The sequence below is a fragment of the Cherax quadricarinatus genome, unplaced genomic scaffold, assembly GCF_038502225.1.
Source record: "Cherax quadricarinatus isolate ZL_2023a unplaced genomic scaffold, ASM3850222v1 Contig5512, whole genome shotgun sequence".
Taxonomy (NCBI): Eukaryota; Metazoa; Arthropoda; class Malacostraca; order Decapoda; family Parastacidae; genus Cherax; species Cherax quadricarinatus.
In genome coordinates, this window is record NW_027200538.1 from 1 (window position 1) to 16,119 (window position 16,119).

Genomic DNA, 16,119 nt, shown 5'->3' on the forward strand with positions numbered 1-16,119 from the left:
CCTGAGGAAAGATAGAAGGAGTAGAGGGGGAGGAGGGGTTGCACTGCTCATAAAACACCGATGGGGATTTGAGGAAATGGAAGGCATGGACATGATTGGAGAAAGAGACTACATTGTAGGTACAATTCAGTCCGGAGAACATAAAGTAGTCATTGGAGTGATGTATAACCCACCACAGAACTGCAGGAGGCCAAGAGAGGAGTACGAAGAAAACAACAGGGTGATGGTGGACACACTGGCTGAGGTGGCAAGAAGAGCTCACTCGAGCAGAGCAAAGTTACTGGTAATGGGCGATTTCAACCACAGGGAGATCGACTGGGAAAACCTGGAGCCACATGGGGGTCCCGAAACATGGAGAGCCAAGATGATGGATGTGGTACTTGAAAACCTCATGCATCAACATGTCAGGGACACAACCAGAGAGAGAGGGGAGGATGAGCCAGCAAGACTGGATCTTGTGTTCACCCTGAGCAGTTCAGACATTGAGGACATCACTTACGAGAGGCCCCTTGGAGCTAGCGATCATGTGGTCCTGAGTTTTGACTATATAGTAGAGTTACAAGTGGAGAAGGTAACAGGAACTGAAGGGGACAGGCCAAACTATAAAAGGGGGGACTACACAAGTATGAGAAACTTCCTGCAGGAGGTTCAGTGGGACAGAGAAATGGTAGGAAAATCAGTAAACGAGATGATGGAATATGTGGCAACAAAGTGCAAGGAGGCAGAGGAAAGTTTTGTTCCCAAGGGAAACAGAAATAATAGGAAGACCAAAACGAGTCCTTGGTTTACCCGAAGGTGTAGGGAGGCAAAAACTAAGTGCAACAGAGAATGGAAAAGGTACAGGAGGCATAGGACCCAGGAAAACAAGGAGATTAGTAGAAGAGCCAGAAACGAGTATGCACAGATAAGGAGGGAGGCCCAGCGACAGTATGAAAACGACATAGCATCGAAAGTTAAATCTGACCCGAAACTGCTGTATAGCCACATTAGGAGGAAGACAACAATCAAGGACCAGGTGATAAGGCTGAGGAAAGAAGGTGGAGAACTCACAAGAAACGATCAAGAGGTATGTGAGGAGCTCAACACGAGATTTAAGGAAGTATTTACAGTAGAGACAGGAAGGACTCTGGGGGGACAGACCAGATGGGGACACCAGCAAGGAATACACCAACAAGTGTTGGACGACATACATACAGATGAGGAGGAGGTGAATTAACTGCTAAGGGACATCGATACCTCAAAGGCAATGGGACCGGACAACATCTCCCCGTGGGTCCTTAGAGAGGGAGCAGATATGTTGTGCGTGCCACTTACCGCAATCTTCAACACATCCCTGGAAACTGGGCAACTACCTGAGGTATGGAAGACGGCAAATGTAGTTCCCATTAAACCATACCCCCGGCCGGGATTGAACCCGCAATCGTGTCATTACGATTTCTTGAGTCATGTAGTTCCCATTTTTAAAAAAGGAGACAGAAAAGAGGCACTCAACTATAGACCTGTGTCATTGACGTGTATAGTATGCAAAATTATGGAGAAGATTATCAGGAGGAGAGTGGTGGAGCACCTGGAACGGAACAAGAGTATAAATGCCAACCAGCACGGATTCACGGAAGGCAAATCCTGTGTCACAAACCTTCTGGAGTTTTATGATAAAATAACAGAGAGAGAGGGGTGGGTTGATTGCATCTTCTTGGACTGCAAGAAGGCCTTTGACACAGTTCCTCACAAGAGATTAGTGCAGAAGCTAGAGCATCAGGCGCATATAACAGGAAGGGCACTGCAATGGATCAGAGAATACCTGACAGGGAGGCAACAACGAGTCATGGTACGTAATGATGTATCACAGTGGGCACCTGGGACGAGCGGGGTCCCACAGGGGTCGGTCCTAGGACCAGTGCTATTTTTGGTATATGTGAACGACATGACGGAAGGGTTAGACTCAGAAGTGTCCCTGTTTGCAGATGATGTGAAGTTAATGAGGAGAATTAAATCTGATGAGGACCAGGCAGGACTTCAAAGAGACCTGGACAGACTGGACACCTGGTCCAGCAAATGGCTTCTCGAATTTAATCCTGCCAAATGCAAAGTCATGAAGATAGGGGAAGGGCACAGAAGACCACAGACAGAGTATAGGCTAGGTGGCCAAAGACTGCAAACCTCACTCAAGAAGAAAGATCTTGGGGTGAGTATAACACCGAGCATGTCTCCGGAAGCACACATCAATCAGATAACTGCTGCAGCATATGGGCGCCTGGCAAACCTGAGAACAGCATTCCGATACCTTAGTAAGGAATCATTCAAGACACTGTACACCGTGTATGTCAGGCCCATACTGGAGTATGCAGCACCTGTTTGGAACCCGCACTTGATAAAGCACGTCAAGAAACTAGAGAAAGTACAAAGGTTTGCGACAAGGTTAGTTCCAGAGCTAAGGGGAATGTCCTATGAAGAAAGATTAAGGGAAATCGGCCTGACGACACTGGAGGACAGGAGGGTCAGGGGAGACATGATAACGACATATAAAATACTGCGTGGAATAGACAAGGTGGACAAAGACAGGATGTTCCAGGGAGGGGACACAGAAACAAGAGGCCACAATTGGAAGTTGAAGACACAAATGAGTCAGAGAGATAGGAAGTATTTCTTCAGTCATAGAGTTGTAAGGCAGTGGAATAGCCTAGAAAATGACGTAGTGGAGGCAGGAACCATACACAGTTTTAAGACGAGGTTTGATAAAGCTCATGGAGCGGGGAGAGAGAGGGCCTAGTAGCAACCGGTGAAGAGGAGGGGCCAGGAGCTAGGACTCGACCCCTGCAACCACAAATAGGTGAGTACAAATAGGTGAGTACACACACACACACACACACACACACACACACACACAGGGGTCAGTCCGAGGACCAGTGCTATTTTGGGTATATGTGAATGACGTAACGGAAGGGATAGACTCAGAAGTGTCCCTGTTTGCAGATGATGTGAAATTAATGAGGAAAACTAAATCGGATGAGGATCAGGCAGGACTACGAAGAGACGTGGACAGGCTGGAAGCTTGGTCCCGGAACTGATTCCTCGAATTTAACCCAACCAAATGCGGTCATGAAGTTCGGGGAAAGGCAAAGAAGACCGCAGACAGAGTATAGGCTAAATGGCCAAAGACTGCAATCCTCACTCAAAGAAAAGGATCTTTGGGTGAGTATAACACCAAGCATATCTTCTGAGGCACACATCAACCAGATAACTGCTGCAATATATGGGAGCCTGGCAAACCTGAGAATAGAGTTCCAATACCTCAGTAGGAAATCGTTCAAGACTCTATACACCGCGTACGTCAGGCCCATACTGGTGTATGCAGCGCCAATTTGGAACCCACACCTGGTCAAGCAGGTCAACAAATTAGAGAAAGTGCAAAGGTTTGCAACAAGGCTAGTTTCAGTGCTAAGGGGAATGTCCTACGAAGAAAAATTAAGAGAAATTGGCCTGACGACACTAGAGGACAGGAGGGAATTGACAAAGTGGACAGAGAGATTGGACACAGAAACAAGGGATCACAATTGGAAGTTGAAGACTCAGATGAGCCAAAGGGACGTTAGGAAGTATTCTTTAGTCACAAGTGGCATAGTCTGGCAAGTGACATAGACGAGGCTTGATAAAGCTCATGGAGTAGGGGAGAGAGAGAGGACCCAGTAGCGACCAGTGAAGAGGCGGGGCCAGGAGCTATGACTAGACCCCTTAAACCACAAGTAGGTGTGTACAAGTAGGTAAGCACACACACACACATACACACACACACACACACACACACACACACACACACACACACACACACACACACACACACACACACACACTCAGATACATTAGTGAAGATGAATGAGTGTATCTTCGGAATCCTTACACCGCAAATGCTCAGGTGTTGCTGGCTGAGAAAGCTATTCATGAGGAGCTGGAAGAACTCCGACTTGGTGATTCTGCACGTGATGAATATTCTGAAAAGAATTTATGTGATTTTTAGTGTGAGACGCTAAACGGGTTGCTGAAGCTGGTATTCAAGCACTACTGTTATTCCCATGAACATGGCTTTGTGAGTTAGCATTTTAAGTGTTGCTGGAGATTAAGTCAAGACAGATCAAATCTCAAAGCAACTGAATATATTCGTCGTGCAGTTGCTAAAGTTTCCCCTCGTATTATTGAACTTGATGCCGAGAAAACAGGTTTATTCATCTCATTAGTATTCGTATTTAGTTTTAGTATATTATTTTGACAAGTTTTGTGTACTTTTACTCGTTAGTCATGATTACTATATATAACAGATATATATGGGACAGATATATATATTTTATAAATACACTGAGTTCAAGTTATCGATGTTATCAATATTATATAATCTCTACACATACAGATTTCAAAGAAAATAATATAAATATCGTATAATTTTGTAAATTTTTTATTCCTAAATTTTGAAGGTACATGGGAACATGTCACAATGCCCAAGGGGTACAAGCTGAAGTCTATCACAGGGTTGGAAACCCCTTTGATAGACTGCAGCTTGGTTGTGAAGCATTCTGAAATTAAAGTAGTCTTACGGCCTGTGAATTTCTGCTGTCACTTAGGTTAAACGGCGTAATAATGAAGACGGATGTTAAGAGATAGCGTGTAATAACACTACGGAAGCAGTGACGGATGTTAAGAGATAGCATGTAATAACACTACGGAAGCAGTGACGGATGTTAAAGAGATAGCGTGTAATAACACTACGGAAGCAGTGACGGATGTTAAGAGATAGCATGTAATAACACTACGGAAGCAGGTTGGTTTCTCTCCATCATGTTGATGGTTATCTAGTCCCTGTCGTAGTCAGAATTTATCAATTGGTATAAATGTTTAGAAAATCGACAAGTTGCAAACATTTCTCCAGCCTGTGGCTTCTTCAGTCTAATACAGGAAACTCCAGACTGAGGGACTGATTAGCTCACTTCTCAGCTTCCATCGTTCTTCTCTGTATTGGACTGAAGAAACCACTGGCTGGCGAAACGTTTCCAGAATAAAATACCTAAATATTGCACAAGTGTCTAATTAATCAGAATTCAGAAAATTTTGCTAAGCCTCGTTGTATTATAAGCCTATATAGAAATAATTTTGCGCCATTTATTTGTTTATATTTATTTGTACATGTCCATACTTTGTAATTTATGTATGTATATTTCATTCCGGTAGCTTTTAACATAGGAAACCTGTACGTAAGTAGCCAAGAATAAAATGTTGTATATCTATCCCATCTTCTATATTTTAATAAACACATTATCTCATAATTTTCATCATGAAATTATCTTCATATTTTTTTTAGTATAAATGTGGCAGGGAGGTTGCATGGCAACTGAGATAAAATTACAGCCTCGTCTGAAATTTAATAGTGGGGGAGACTAAAGCAATTGCAATTGGCTAGGTTAGATTAGGTAAGGTTCGTCAGGAAACAGGACAAGTGTTTCCCGACCCGGACTCCTGGCTCATATTTCACCGAGTTTGAATTGACTGACCAAGAACTCTGATGTAGAAAAGTGTGTGTGCTTGGTTTTCCAAGTCAGTAGCAATCCAGCCACAGAGGCGAGTGGGGTGTTATCAGGGGTGTCTGCTAAAGGCCACAAATTACTTATTTACTGTTATTGGGCATCCTGAGAATTCCTCTTTTAGCCGCACTTATCCGTAATTACGGGAAATAATTTGCAGTGGTTAAACATATTATTATAATCATAACTATGTGCTAGACCCACAAGGGTCACCGTTTAAATATAACCTCCTTTTGTATAACTGTATTGTGTAGTCACAAGTATGAATATAGTATTTTATATGATTAATTATAGTTACCCACCTCAGTGGACTTAGATATTCTTCATAAACCCCGAACACTTATACAGTAAAATATTTTATCCAGTTTTCTAATTTTTTTTTTAAATTAATGAAACATTAAAAAATTAAGAAAAGTAAGCTTAAATGTTATTGTATTGCATATTTCGACAATTTAGAACGGTTTGAAGTATTTTTAGTAAACTTCTTAAACATTAACTCTGATATAAGTCAGTGCTCAGATGATTTGTAATAAAAATATATGCTATGCTAATGTACATAATATTTTGCTTATCACTGAATTAAATTTACTCGTGCTTATGTTTATGTTACTAAGTACAGTAATACTGCTTGTGTTCTGCTGCTGCACATAATATGACTTATGAATAAATTGATATTTGTTCCTATGCTACTGTGTCGAACATTATTTCTTGTCCAATGCATAAATGAAGTAAGCAGTTTTAAAATATAAAAAGTTAAGTTACTCGCAGGTGACTGGTTTACCATTACTGTTCTGATGTCGTTCCTAGGACGTTTAAAATTAAATTCTTTTACACAAGGAGATGCGTCAGCACATAACAGAGATTTGAAGGAAGATGCTAGCGAATTTTTTTTTTTTATTTTTGGTCCAATTTCAATTAAATTTTTACAATGAATTAAGCAACATTTGAAGTCTATACACTCTTTATAATGACTTTTTGCCTTAAAAGATTGGAAAAGAATAAATAGTGCCCTATTCGATAGGGCATAAAACTCTCCCTTTTCTAGAAAATTGATAAGATGTACAATGATCTAGTTGACATCAGATGAAAGATAAGGGCGAGAATATCAATAGATTACATAATAAAAAAATGTTAAAAGTTCATTATTTTTTTAAGGATTTTTTGGGGGAAAACAAAGCGGTAAAAAATATGGCAAATCCCCTTTACATGTTAGTAGAACCATCATTACTCAATAACGTGTGCAAAAAACATGACACTCCTATAAATACTTTTCGGCAAAAATGGTAAAATAATGTCAGTAACTTATGCCCGAGTTAAACATATAGTATTACATTTTCTGTAAAACTCTACGGTCATGGCACGCCACATATCACTATGTTTTACACCTCGACACATGTTGACAACACACAGGCGACTGAGCTATTATCATCACTCCCTGCATTTGAATAGAGTCCTCTGAAAAGTTGCAATGTAGTGTATTTAGAATGAAACAATCATAAAAATCGTAATTTTTGGAGAAAAAAAAGCCAATTGCCATCGGGTCCTTCTTTCTTATGTTCTTATGTTTTTATGTCTTTTTGATGAAAGTAAGGAAAAAAATTAAATTTTTGGAAAAACATACTTAGAAATATGATAGAAACAAGCTAATTACATCAACATGTTGCCCAGAATTTTGCACTATTTTTTGCATTTTTGTCCCCATAATTTTTCAATTTTCCTTTTTCATTACTCTTAAAAACATTAGCTCCCTCCTGAAGGTTTATAAACTATAGATGGAGACAGTAAGGGTAAGACAAACAACTACTGATATAAAGATGGACAAGTAAGAATATAGGCAATGATATTTAAGATGTATGGAGTAGATTTAAGAAGGTAGTGATAGCGTTCAGCAGAAGTGTGTAGTTACAGGAAAAAGGGTACAGGAGGAAAGAAGACATTAGTGGAATGATGAGGTAAAGAGAGTAGTAAGAGAGAAGTTACCATATGAGACGTTTTTACAAAGTAGAGGTGATACAAGGAGGGAGGAATACATGTATATGGAGAGTGGTGAACGAATGTAAGAGAAGAGCATATAACAGAGTGAGTGAGATACTATCAACAGATTTTGCTGAGAATAATAAAAAGTTTTGGAGCCAGATTAATAAGTTAAGAAAGCCTAGGGAGCGAATGGATTTGACAGTTAAAAATAGGAGAGGAGAATTATTAGATGTAGAGTTGGAAGTAACCGGAAGATGGAAAGAATATTTTCAGGAACTATTAAATTATTATTATTATTATAATCAAAAAGAAGCGCTAAGCCACAAGGGCTATACAGCAGGAACTATTAAATGCTGATGACAATGAGGAAGCTGTGATTTCTTGCACTGGGCAGGGAGGCATAACATCTTGTAGGAGTGATTAAGAGCCACTTGTGAGTGTATGGGAGGTGCGTGAGGCAGTGGGAATAATGAAAGGAGGAAAAGCAGCTGGGGATGATGAAATAAAGACAGGAATGATAGAAGCAGGAGGGGATATAGTTTTGGAATGGTTGGTGCTTTAATTTAATAAATGTATGGAAGAAGAGAAGGTACATAGGGATTGGCAGAAAATTCCTTTGTATAAAGACAAAGGGGACAAAAAAGATTGGAAAAATTATACAGGAATAGCCTGTTCAGTATGCCTCTTAGAGTGTATGGAAGAGTTATTATTGAAAGATTTAAAAGTAAGACGGAGAGCAGGATCGTAGATGAACAAGGAGGAGCGGCCAGGTGTAAATATTCATTTTCACTTCCCTTTTTACGATTTCACTGAAATTTTTACCACAGAATCTAGGCATGTCAGAATATACTGTGTATTTTTTTCATCAAGATCGTTAATAAATAAAGTCATAAAAAATTAAAATGTGAAAAATTGTATATGGCAACACTTAATTGAGGATTACATCAATTTGGCAATATCGAAGTTATTTTTGGCAACATGAAATTAATTAATGCCAAACAGATGATGTACTATGTACCAATCATGCAATATAATCTTTTATAGTACCCAAAAAAAATAATGAAGATTCCTTGACACGTGTTAGGACAATTTTTGCATTTTACACCCATGGTATGCAAAAATGGTAAGGATTTTTATCAAAAGGTACATAGTTAGTTATAGAACAATGTTCCCTGAATAAATCCTGTAAAAATGATAAAGATCGGTTCAATAATAAGGGAGGAGTCCCCCTAAATTTGCAAAAAATGGACTTTCCAGAAAAATGGAGTAAGACATTGAGGCTTAGCTTACGGTGGGTAAAAATACTCCTTGTGCCTTCTTATGTTTATTAGGAGTAGAAATGAGCATTTATAACATATCTCTGAAGTTCCATGCAGATCCCTCCATCCTGAAGTCCCTTGCAGATTGGCCAATCATGACGGTCCATGCAAATCAAACTGGAAAGAAGGAAATACACACTAAACATCATATTACCAATGATTATGTACAAAATATATATGTAAATATACATATATACAATATTTATAAACATATACATACAAATAAACAACAAATTCACATGAATTATTTACCTTTGACGAAGAGTAGGTATGAACATGGGTCATCTAATGGCCTCCAGCCTCATAGGAGGTGTCCACCGCCCTCTTCCTCTTCTTGCATACTTTGGTTCTGACAGTCTGCATCTTCTTGTCCACTGCTAGCTTTGTCAAGGCATCAATGGCCACACCAATGCCAAAATTAGAATGATGGCCCTCGTGTGCCAGGTGCCGTCATACGTCACGTCAATGTCACGAACACCACGTGCGTCTGGTAAAATCCCACATTTGGCATATTCCTCACCAATGATTATCCTTGTTTCATCAAGAATTTTCCTGCAAGACTCAATGGATGTCCTTGTTATCATGCTTGTATATCTGCTGAATGTTTCTAGACCCAGACTAGGTAGGTTACACAACGCATTTCTCCGAGAAAATGACGAGTAGCCACCACCAACCACCATTTCAGCATAAACCATCCTACCCGTCAAAATATTCAGCTTCTTACGTATACCATATGGCTTTTCCATAAAAAATATCTTAGTCTTTACACGACATATTCACAAATGTTTCTAAGTGATGTTTATAATATGTAACTTCGATCTTCTTACAAAAACAATAGGGACAATGAACAAATGATATAATTTCAGCAAAACTATCATTTTCCATACATATCATTTCCTTATCAACAGCAACACGATTTTTCTTTTTATACATGGACACTCGTCGTGTGGCACTTGACACATGAACTCTTGTTGACACACGATCACTGGCACTCGCACTGGCACTCGCGTCAGCAGCTGTCGACGTGCTGGCGTCAGCAGCTGTCGACGTGCTGGCGACAGCTGAGCTAGGCACAACTGGGGTGGCTACATGTGGGGTGGCCACATCAGCAGTGGCCACATGTGGGGTGGCCACATCTGCAGTGGCCACATGTGGGGCGGCCACACCTGCAGTGGCCACATGTGGGGCGGCCACATCTGCAGTAGCCACATCTGCAGTGGCCACATGTGGGGTGGCCACATCTGGAGTCGTCAGAGCAGATACAGTCATACGTGGGGAGGTCCTCACATACGTAACTGTAGGTGTGGTAATGACAGATGTATATATAGGTGTAGGCTTGCACAATGTGGCCACAGTGGTGGTGGTGGCCACAGTGGTGGTGGCGGCCACAGTGGTGGTGGTGGCCACAGTGGTGGTGGTGGTGGCCACAGATATGTCACTTCGTTTGCGCTTTCTCGATGTGGTAGGTCTGTGACTTGAAGTGGCCACATCTGGTGTGGCCTGGGACGTGCTGGCCACATCTGCTGTGGCCTGGGACGTGCTAGCCACATCTGCTGTGGCCTGGGACGTGCTGGCCACATCTGGTGTGGCCTGGGACGTGCTGGCCACATCTGCTGTGGCCTGGGACGTGCTGGCCACATCTGGTGTGGCCCGGGACTTCCTGGCCACATCTGGTGTGGCCCGGGACTTCCTGGCCACAATCTTCCTTCTTCCCTTGGCTTCCTTAGTACATGCCTTCACTGGAGAAGTATCTAGAAGTTCCCCAGCTGACAAGAAATCTTCATTTTCTGAGGAGTCAGAGGGTAGTAGTGGTGTCGCGGCGTCGTGTTGCTGCTGCTGCCGCTTTCTTTATTTGTTTTCCTTTTAGCGCCTTCTGCATCCTCTTTCTCAACCTCTTGCTCATGTTTAAAGAGTGAATAGTCTTCTTGCGAGGCATTGTGCTGCAGAAATGTAAAGAATTGACGGCAAAAATACGAGACTTGGGGAGCGGCGCGGTCAATCAAAGCAGCATAAATCTCCTTCCACCTGACCTTTGGTCGGCACTGAGGTTGGTGTGGAGAGTAGAGCTCCTTGCTACAGCCACCATGAGAGTTACCAATGAGTAATTTGAAGCATTTGGCACAAAAACATAAGAAAAAAATTACGGAAAAAAGCTAAAAATGACAAGAAAATTACAATAAGCGAACTACAGGTATGCGTGAGTCACGATAATGACGTAATTACCCTAATTACTATAATTACGATAACTCTTTACCTAATTATCGTACAGAGACGAGACATACACCAAAATGTTGCCAGATTGATGAGCTATTTTTCGGTAAGCTTAACTCATTTTTTTATTTTTTTCGATTTTTTCGTCTCTTTCCCGGATTTACACCTGACCGCTCCCTTTAGGAAGGGAGGGAGCGTGTAGACAAGTGTTTACAGTGAAACATATAGGTGAACAGTATTTAGATAAAATTAAAGAGGTTTTCATTGCATTTATTTATTTGGAAAAGGCATATGACAGAGTGGATAGGGGAGCAATGTGGCAGATGTTGCAAATGAATGGAATAGGTGGTAGGTTACTGAAAGCGGTCAAGAGTTGTTACAAGGATAGTGAGGCTCAGGTTAGAGTATATAGGAGAGAGGGAAATTATTTCCCAGTAAAAGTAGGCCTTAGACAGAGATGCGAGATGTCATCATGGTTGTTCAATATATAGATGGGGCTGTATGAGAAGTGAATGCTCGGGTGTTGGCAAGAGGTGTGGGGTTAAAAGATAAAGAATCTAACACAAAGTGGGAGTTGTCAGAGTTGCTCTTTGCTGATGACACTGTGCTATCGGGAGATTCTGAAGAGAAGTTACAAAGGTTTGTGAACGAATTTGGATGGATATGTAAAAAAAGGAAATTAAAAGTGAATGTAGAAATCAGCAAGGTGACGAGAATGACATAAAAAAATAGGTCATAAAAGATTGGATGTGAGATTGTAGGGAGGGAGTATGGAGGAAGTGAATGTATTCAGATATTTGGGAGTAGACTTGTCAGCAGATGGGTCTATGAAAGACGAGGTGAATCATACAACTGATGAGGGGAAATAGATGAGTGGAGCACTGAAAAGTCTGTGGAGACAAAAAACGGAAAGAGGGGAATGTATGATAGGAGCACCAACGCTCTTATATAGGTGTGAAACATGGGTGGTAAATGTTGTAACAAGGAGAAAGCTGGAGGCAGTAGAGATGTCGTGTCTGAGGGCAATGTGTGGTGTGAATATAATGCATAGCTTGGAGATTAGAAGATGCGGGTTGTTTATAAGTATTATCTATAGTTCAGAGGAAGGGTTAAGGTGGTTCGGATATTACAGAGAATTAAATAAAATAGATTGACTTAGAAGGCATATAAATGCTGTTAGAAGGAAGGCGAGGTAGAGGTCGTCCTATGAAAGGTTGAAGGGGGAGAATAAAGGACGTTTTGTGTACGAGGGGCTTGGACTTCCAGCAAGCGTGGGTGAGCATGTTAAGAGCGAGTGTGGACTAGCAGTTTTTATGACCTGACGTGGTGTTGGAGTGTGAGCAAAGTAAAGTTTATGAAGGGATTCATCGAAACCAGTTAGCTGGACTTGAATCCTGGAGGTGGGAAGTACAGTGCCTGCACTATGAAGGAGGGTTGTTGATATGTTGCAATTTTTATAACCGTAGTGTCAGTCCGCCTCTGGCTGGACATTGATAGAGTGAATGATGAAAGTGTTTCTTCTTTTTCGGTTCACCTTGCCTTGGTGGGAAACGGCCAATGTGTTAATAAAAGTAAAATATTAAATTGTGTTTCCATTTCTTAACTTTAATCCAGCATATTATGCTATAGACCCAGAGGGCTCTAACCGAAGATTAATTTTTTGATGTGTGTATATGTCATATACAGTGTAGTGGCAACCCCTTCCCACCCTTTCCCTATCTCTCTCAGCCAATCTAGTGGTTGGATTATATTATACTTGCGTAGAGAAGAGATGATCTCCTTAAATATCTTAAGAATTATTGTTTTTCTTGTGAACTGTTGTGGATACAGCAGTTTCTTGGTGCTCCTCTTCTGTTGCTGTGATAGTTGAATTTAGACGTAACCTGCCATCTTAGAAGCAGTTGATACTGCTTTACATGAAGGTCCAGGCATAACTAACTTAAATTTCATGGGCCTTACCTCTTTCACACACACAAAGTTTTAGATGTACTTTAACTACATTATATCGTATGCCCCATGTAGCCTCTAAACTGATTTCACTGGGCACTCTCTTTATCATATGCCCCGGCCACTCTGTTTATCGTATGTCTCGAATACACTATTGTATGCCCTGGGCACTCATACTGTATGCCATGGGCACTCTCATATTGCATGCCCTGGGCACTCTCATATTGTATGCCCTGGGCACTCCCATACTGTATGCCCTGGGCACTCTCATATTGCATGCCCTGGGCACTCTCATATTGTATGCCCTGGGCACTCATATTGTATGCCTTGGGCACTCTCATATTGTATGACTTGGGTACTCTGTCGCAGTATTGGAGATACGCATTTCTCTGCCTTATACATAGTTATATTTGAAATAATCCAAGTAATATTTATTTATTTTAAATACCCTGCCTTACATATTAGATTAAATTGTGTTTTATGTAAAGTTTCATTTATTCCAGGAATGATGGTAATTTAATTAAATCCCATCAAAATTGACATTGTTCAGAGTAACATCTAAACTATGAGATATTCAAGGGTAAGAAATTGGCAGGAATTGTGTGTATTGTTTTGTTTTGATCCCAGACTGTTGCTGGGAATGACAGACCTCAGGTAACCCGAGTCTGTCACAGACTGTCGACTATGTTGCACATACTGTGGCTTTCTCACCCACATACTTTTGGTCTTCGGGGTCTCTGTTCCCCACATTGTGGATATCTGTTCCACACACTGGGTCTCTGTACCACATAGTATGGGGTGTCTGCTCCTCACACCAGAGGTATTTCTTTAACACAATGTGGGCATCTGTTCCACACACTGTGGGGCCTGTTACATAGCTGGTCTCTATTAAATACTCTATGGATTTCTGTTTCACATACGACGGGGTTTCTGTTACACACGTTTTGGGTCACTGTTACATTATAGATCTCTGCTTCACATACTGCAGGTCTCTGTTTCACACTGTGGGTTTGTTTCAAACTCTGCGCATCTCTGTTACACAGTGGCGTCTCTGTTCCGCACACTGTGGGTTCAGCTCCTCACACTGTGGGTTCTGTTCCTCACACTGTGGGTTCTGTTCCTCAAACCGTTAGTCTCAATTAAGTGAATATTTTATACTTAAAATCAAGGAGATGTGCTGAAATCGTAGGATTCAAACAGCACTTAGAGAAAGTGAAGTATTTAAGTTCGATCCAGCAGTGAGGAGATCAGCTCAGGTTCCCTCAGGCAAAACCTCTACAACAACGCCAGTTCAAGGGAAAGAATCAAGACAACGCCACCACTGAATACTTGTCGCTGCCTATGCCATGACGAGTATCACTTTTCAGGTTAGAGGCAAATCTGGATGTCCCATTAAACCTGCACCACGGTACAGCGCTGAATGATTATATTATTGCATCGTACACCGACGTTTGGTGAACCTCTCTCTAGGTTGACTGTTGAGTGTGTGGACCCATCCATGCCTTGGACACGTTAACGAGATTTTGTTGAGCATTATGTATTAACGAGATTTTGTTGAGCATTATGTTCTAGTAGATACCCTGAAGCAGTACTCTTATGGTGGATCACTGTGAGATCCATAATAAGAGCTATGGTGATATTTTTTATGAAAGGGGTGCCTTGGAAGATTCAATACGACTAGGGCTCAAGTTTCAAAACAAAGATATTCTTGAAGTTCTGGTCAAGTTTAGGATGCCAACTGATGTAACTTTTCCATTTACTATCCGAAAGCCAAGGCGCTCTTGAGATTTTCCACCACTTATGTTGAGAGCATATGCGGTCTACAATAAGCAGGTAAGTAGGGAAAATGCAAGAGTTACTTGGTTATGGTCATACCATTAGAGGGCCGCTTGTCCTTCTACAAAAAAGTACTGGACCAGCACTAACAGAATTTAGGTTCTCTCGCCCGATGTAAGAAGTCTTTGGGATAAACTTTGTCAGGTCCATAATCTGACTGCAGCTGTCTATAAACAGACAGCATGAAGGGCCAATGTAACAGTCAATCCTGCAATGATCCTATTTGGTTGACAACGTGAGCCTTATCCAGCAACCAGCGCATTGCAGTATGCTGCTCCCTTGGTTTATGGGTTCGTAAAAGATCAAGGTAAAGTTAACTACAACTAGTAAGTGTATGTATAAGTGTGACAGTAGTAATAAGTGTGACAGTAACAAGTGTGAGAGTAACAAGTGTGACAGTAACAACTGTGACAGTAACAACTGTGACAGAAACAAGTGTGACAGTAGTAACAAGTGTGACAGTAGTAACAAGTGTGACAGTAGTAACAAGTGTGACAGTAGTAACAAGTGTAGTAACAAGTGTGACAGTAGTAACAAGTGTGACAGTAGTAACAAGTGTGACAGTAGTAACAAGTGTGACAGTAGTAACAAGTGTGAGTAGTAACAAGTGTGACAGTAGTAACAAGTGTGACAGAAACAAGTAACAAGTGTGACAGAGTAACAAGTGTGACAGAAGTAACAAGTGTGACAGAAGTAACAAGTGTGACAGTAACAAGTGTGACAGTAGTAACAAGTGTGACAGAAGTAACAAGTGTGAAGTAACAAGTGTGACAGAGGTAACAAAGTGTGACAAGTGTAACAAGTGTGCCAATGTAACAGTGTGACAGTAGAAACAAACAAGTGACAGATGTAACAAGTGTGACAGTAACAAGTGTGACAGAGGTAACAAGTGTGACAAAGGTAACAAGTGTGACAGATGTAACAAGTAACAAGTGTGACAGAGGTAACGAGTCTGACAGAAGTAACAAGTGTGACAGAAATAACAAGTGTGACAGACAGTAGTGTAACAAGTGTGTGACAGAGGTAACAAGTGTGACAGTAGTAACAAGTGTAACAAGTGTGACAGAGGTAACAAGTGACAGAGGTAACAAGTGTGACAGTAACAAGTGTGTGACAGATAGTAACAAGTGTGACAGAGGTAACAAGTGTGACAGATGTAACAAGTGTGACAGATGTAACAAGTGTGACAGAGGTAACAAGTGTGACAGAGTAACAAGTGTGACAGTAACAAGTGTGACAGATGTAACAAGTGTGACAGTAAC

At 41.1% G+C, this 16,119-nt stretch overlaps 1 protein-coding gene across 1 annotated transcript; it reads right to left on the reverse strand.

The window, feature by feature from the left end:
* Positions 1 to 8,852: 8,852 nt before the first annotated feature.
* Positions 8,853 to 10,893, reverse strand: LOC138852234 (uncharacterized). The gene is made up of 2 exons (XM_070081971.1): positions 9,116 to 10,893; positions 8,853 to 8,980 (listed from the first exon to the last, which is right to left on the reverse strand). Exon 1 carries the CDS (start codon positions 10,130 to 10,132, stop codon positions 9,620 to 9,622), a length of 513 nt encoding a protein of 170 aa, XP_069938072.1. The 5' UTR covers positions 10,133 to 10,893; the 3' UTR covers positions 8,853 to 8,980; positions 9,116 to 9,619.
* Between the last annotated feature and the right edge of the window lie 5,226 nt (positions 10,894 to 16,119).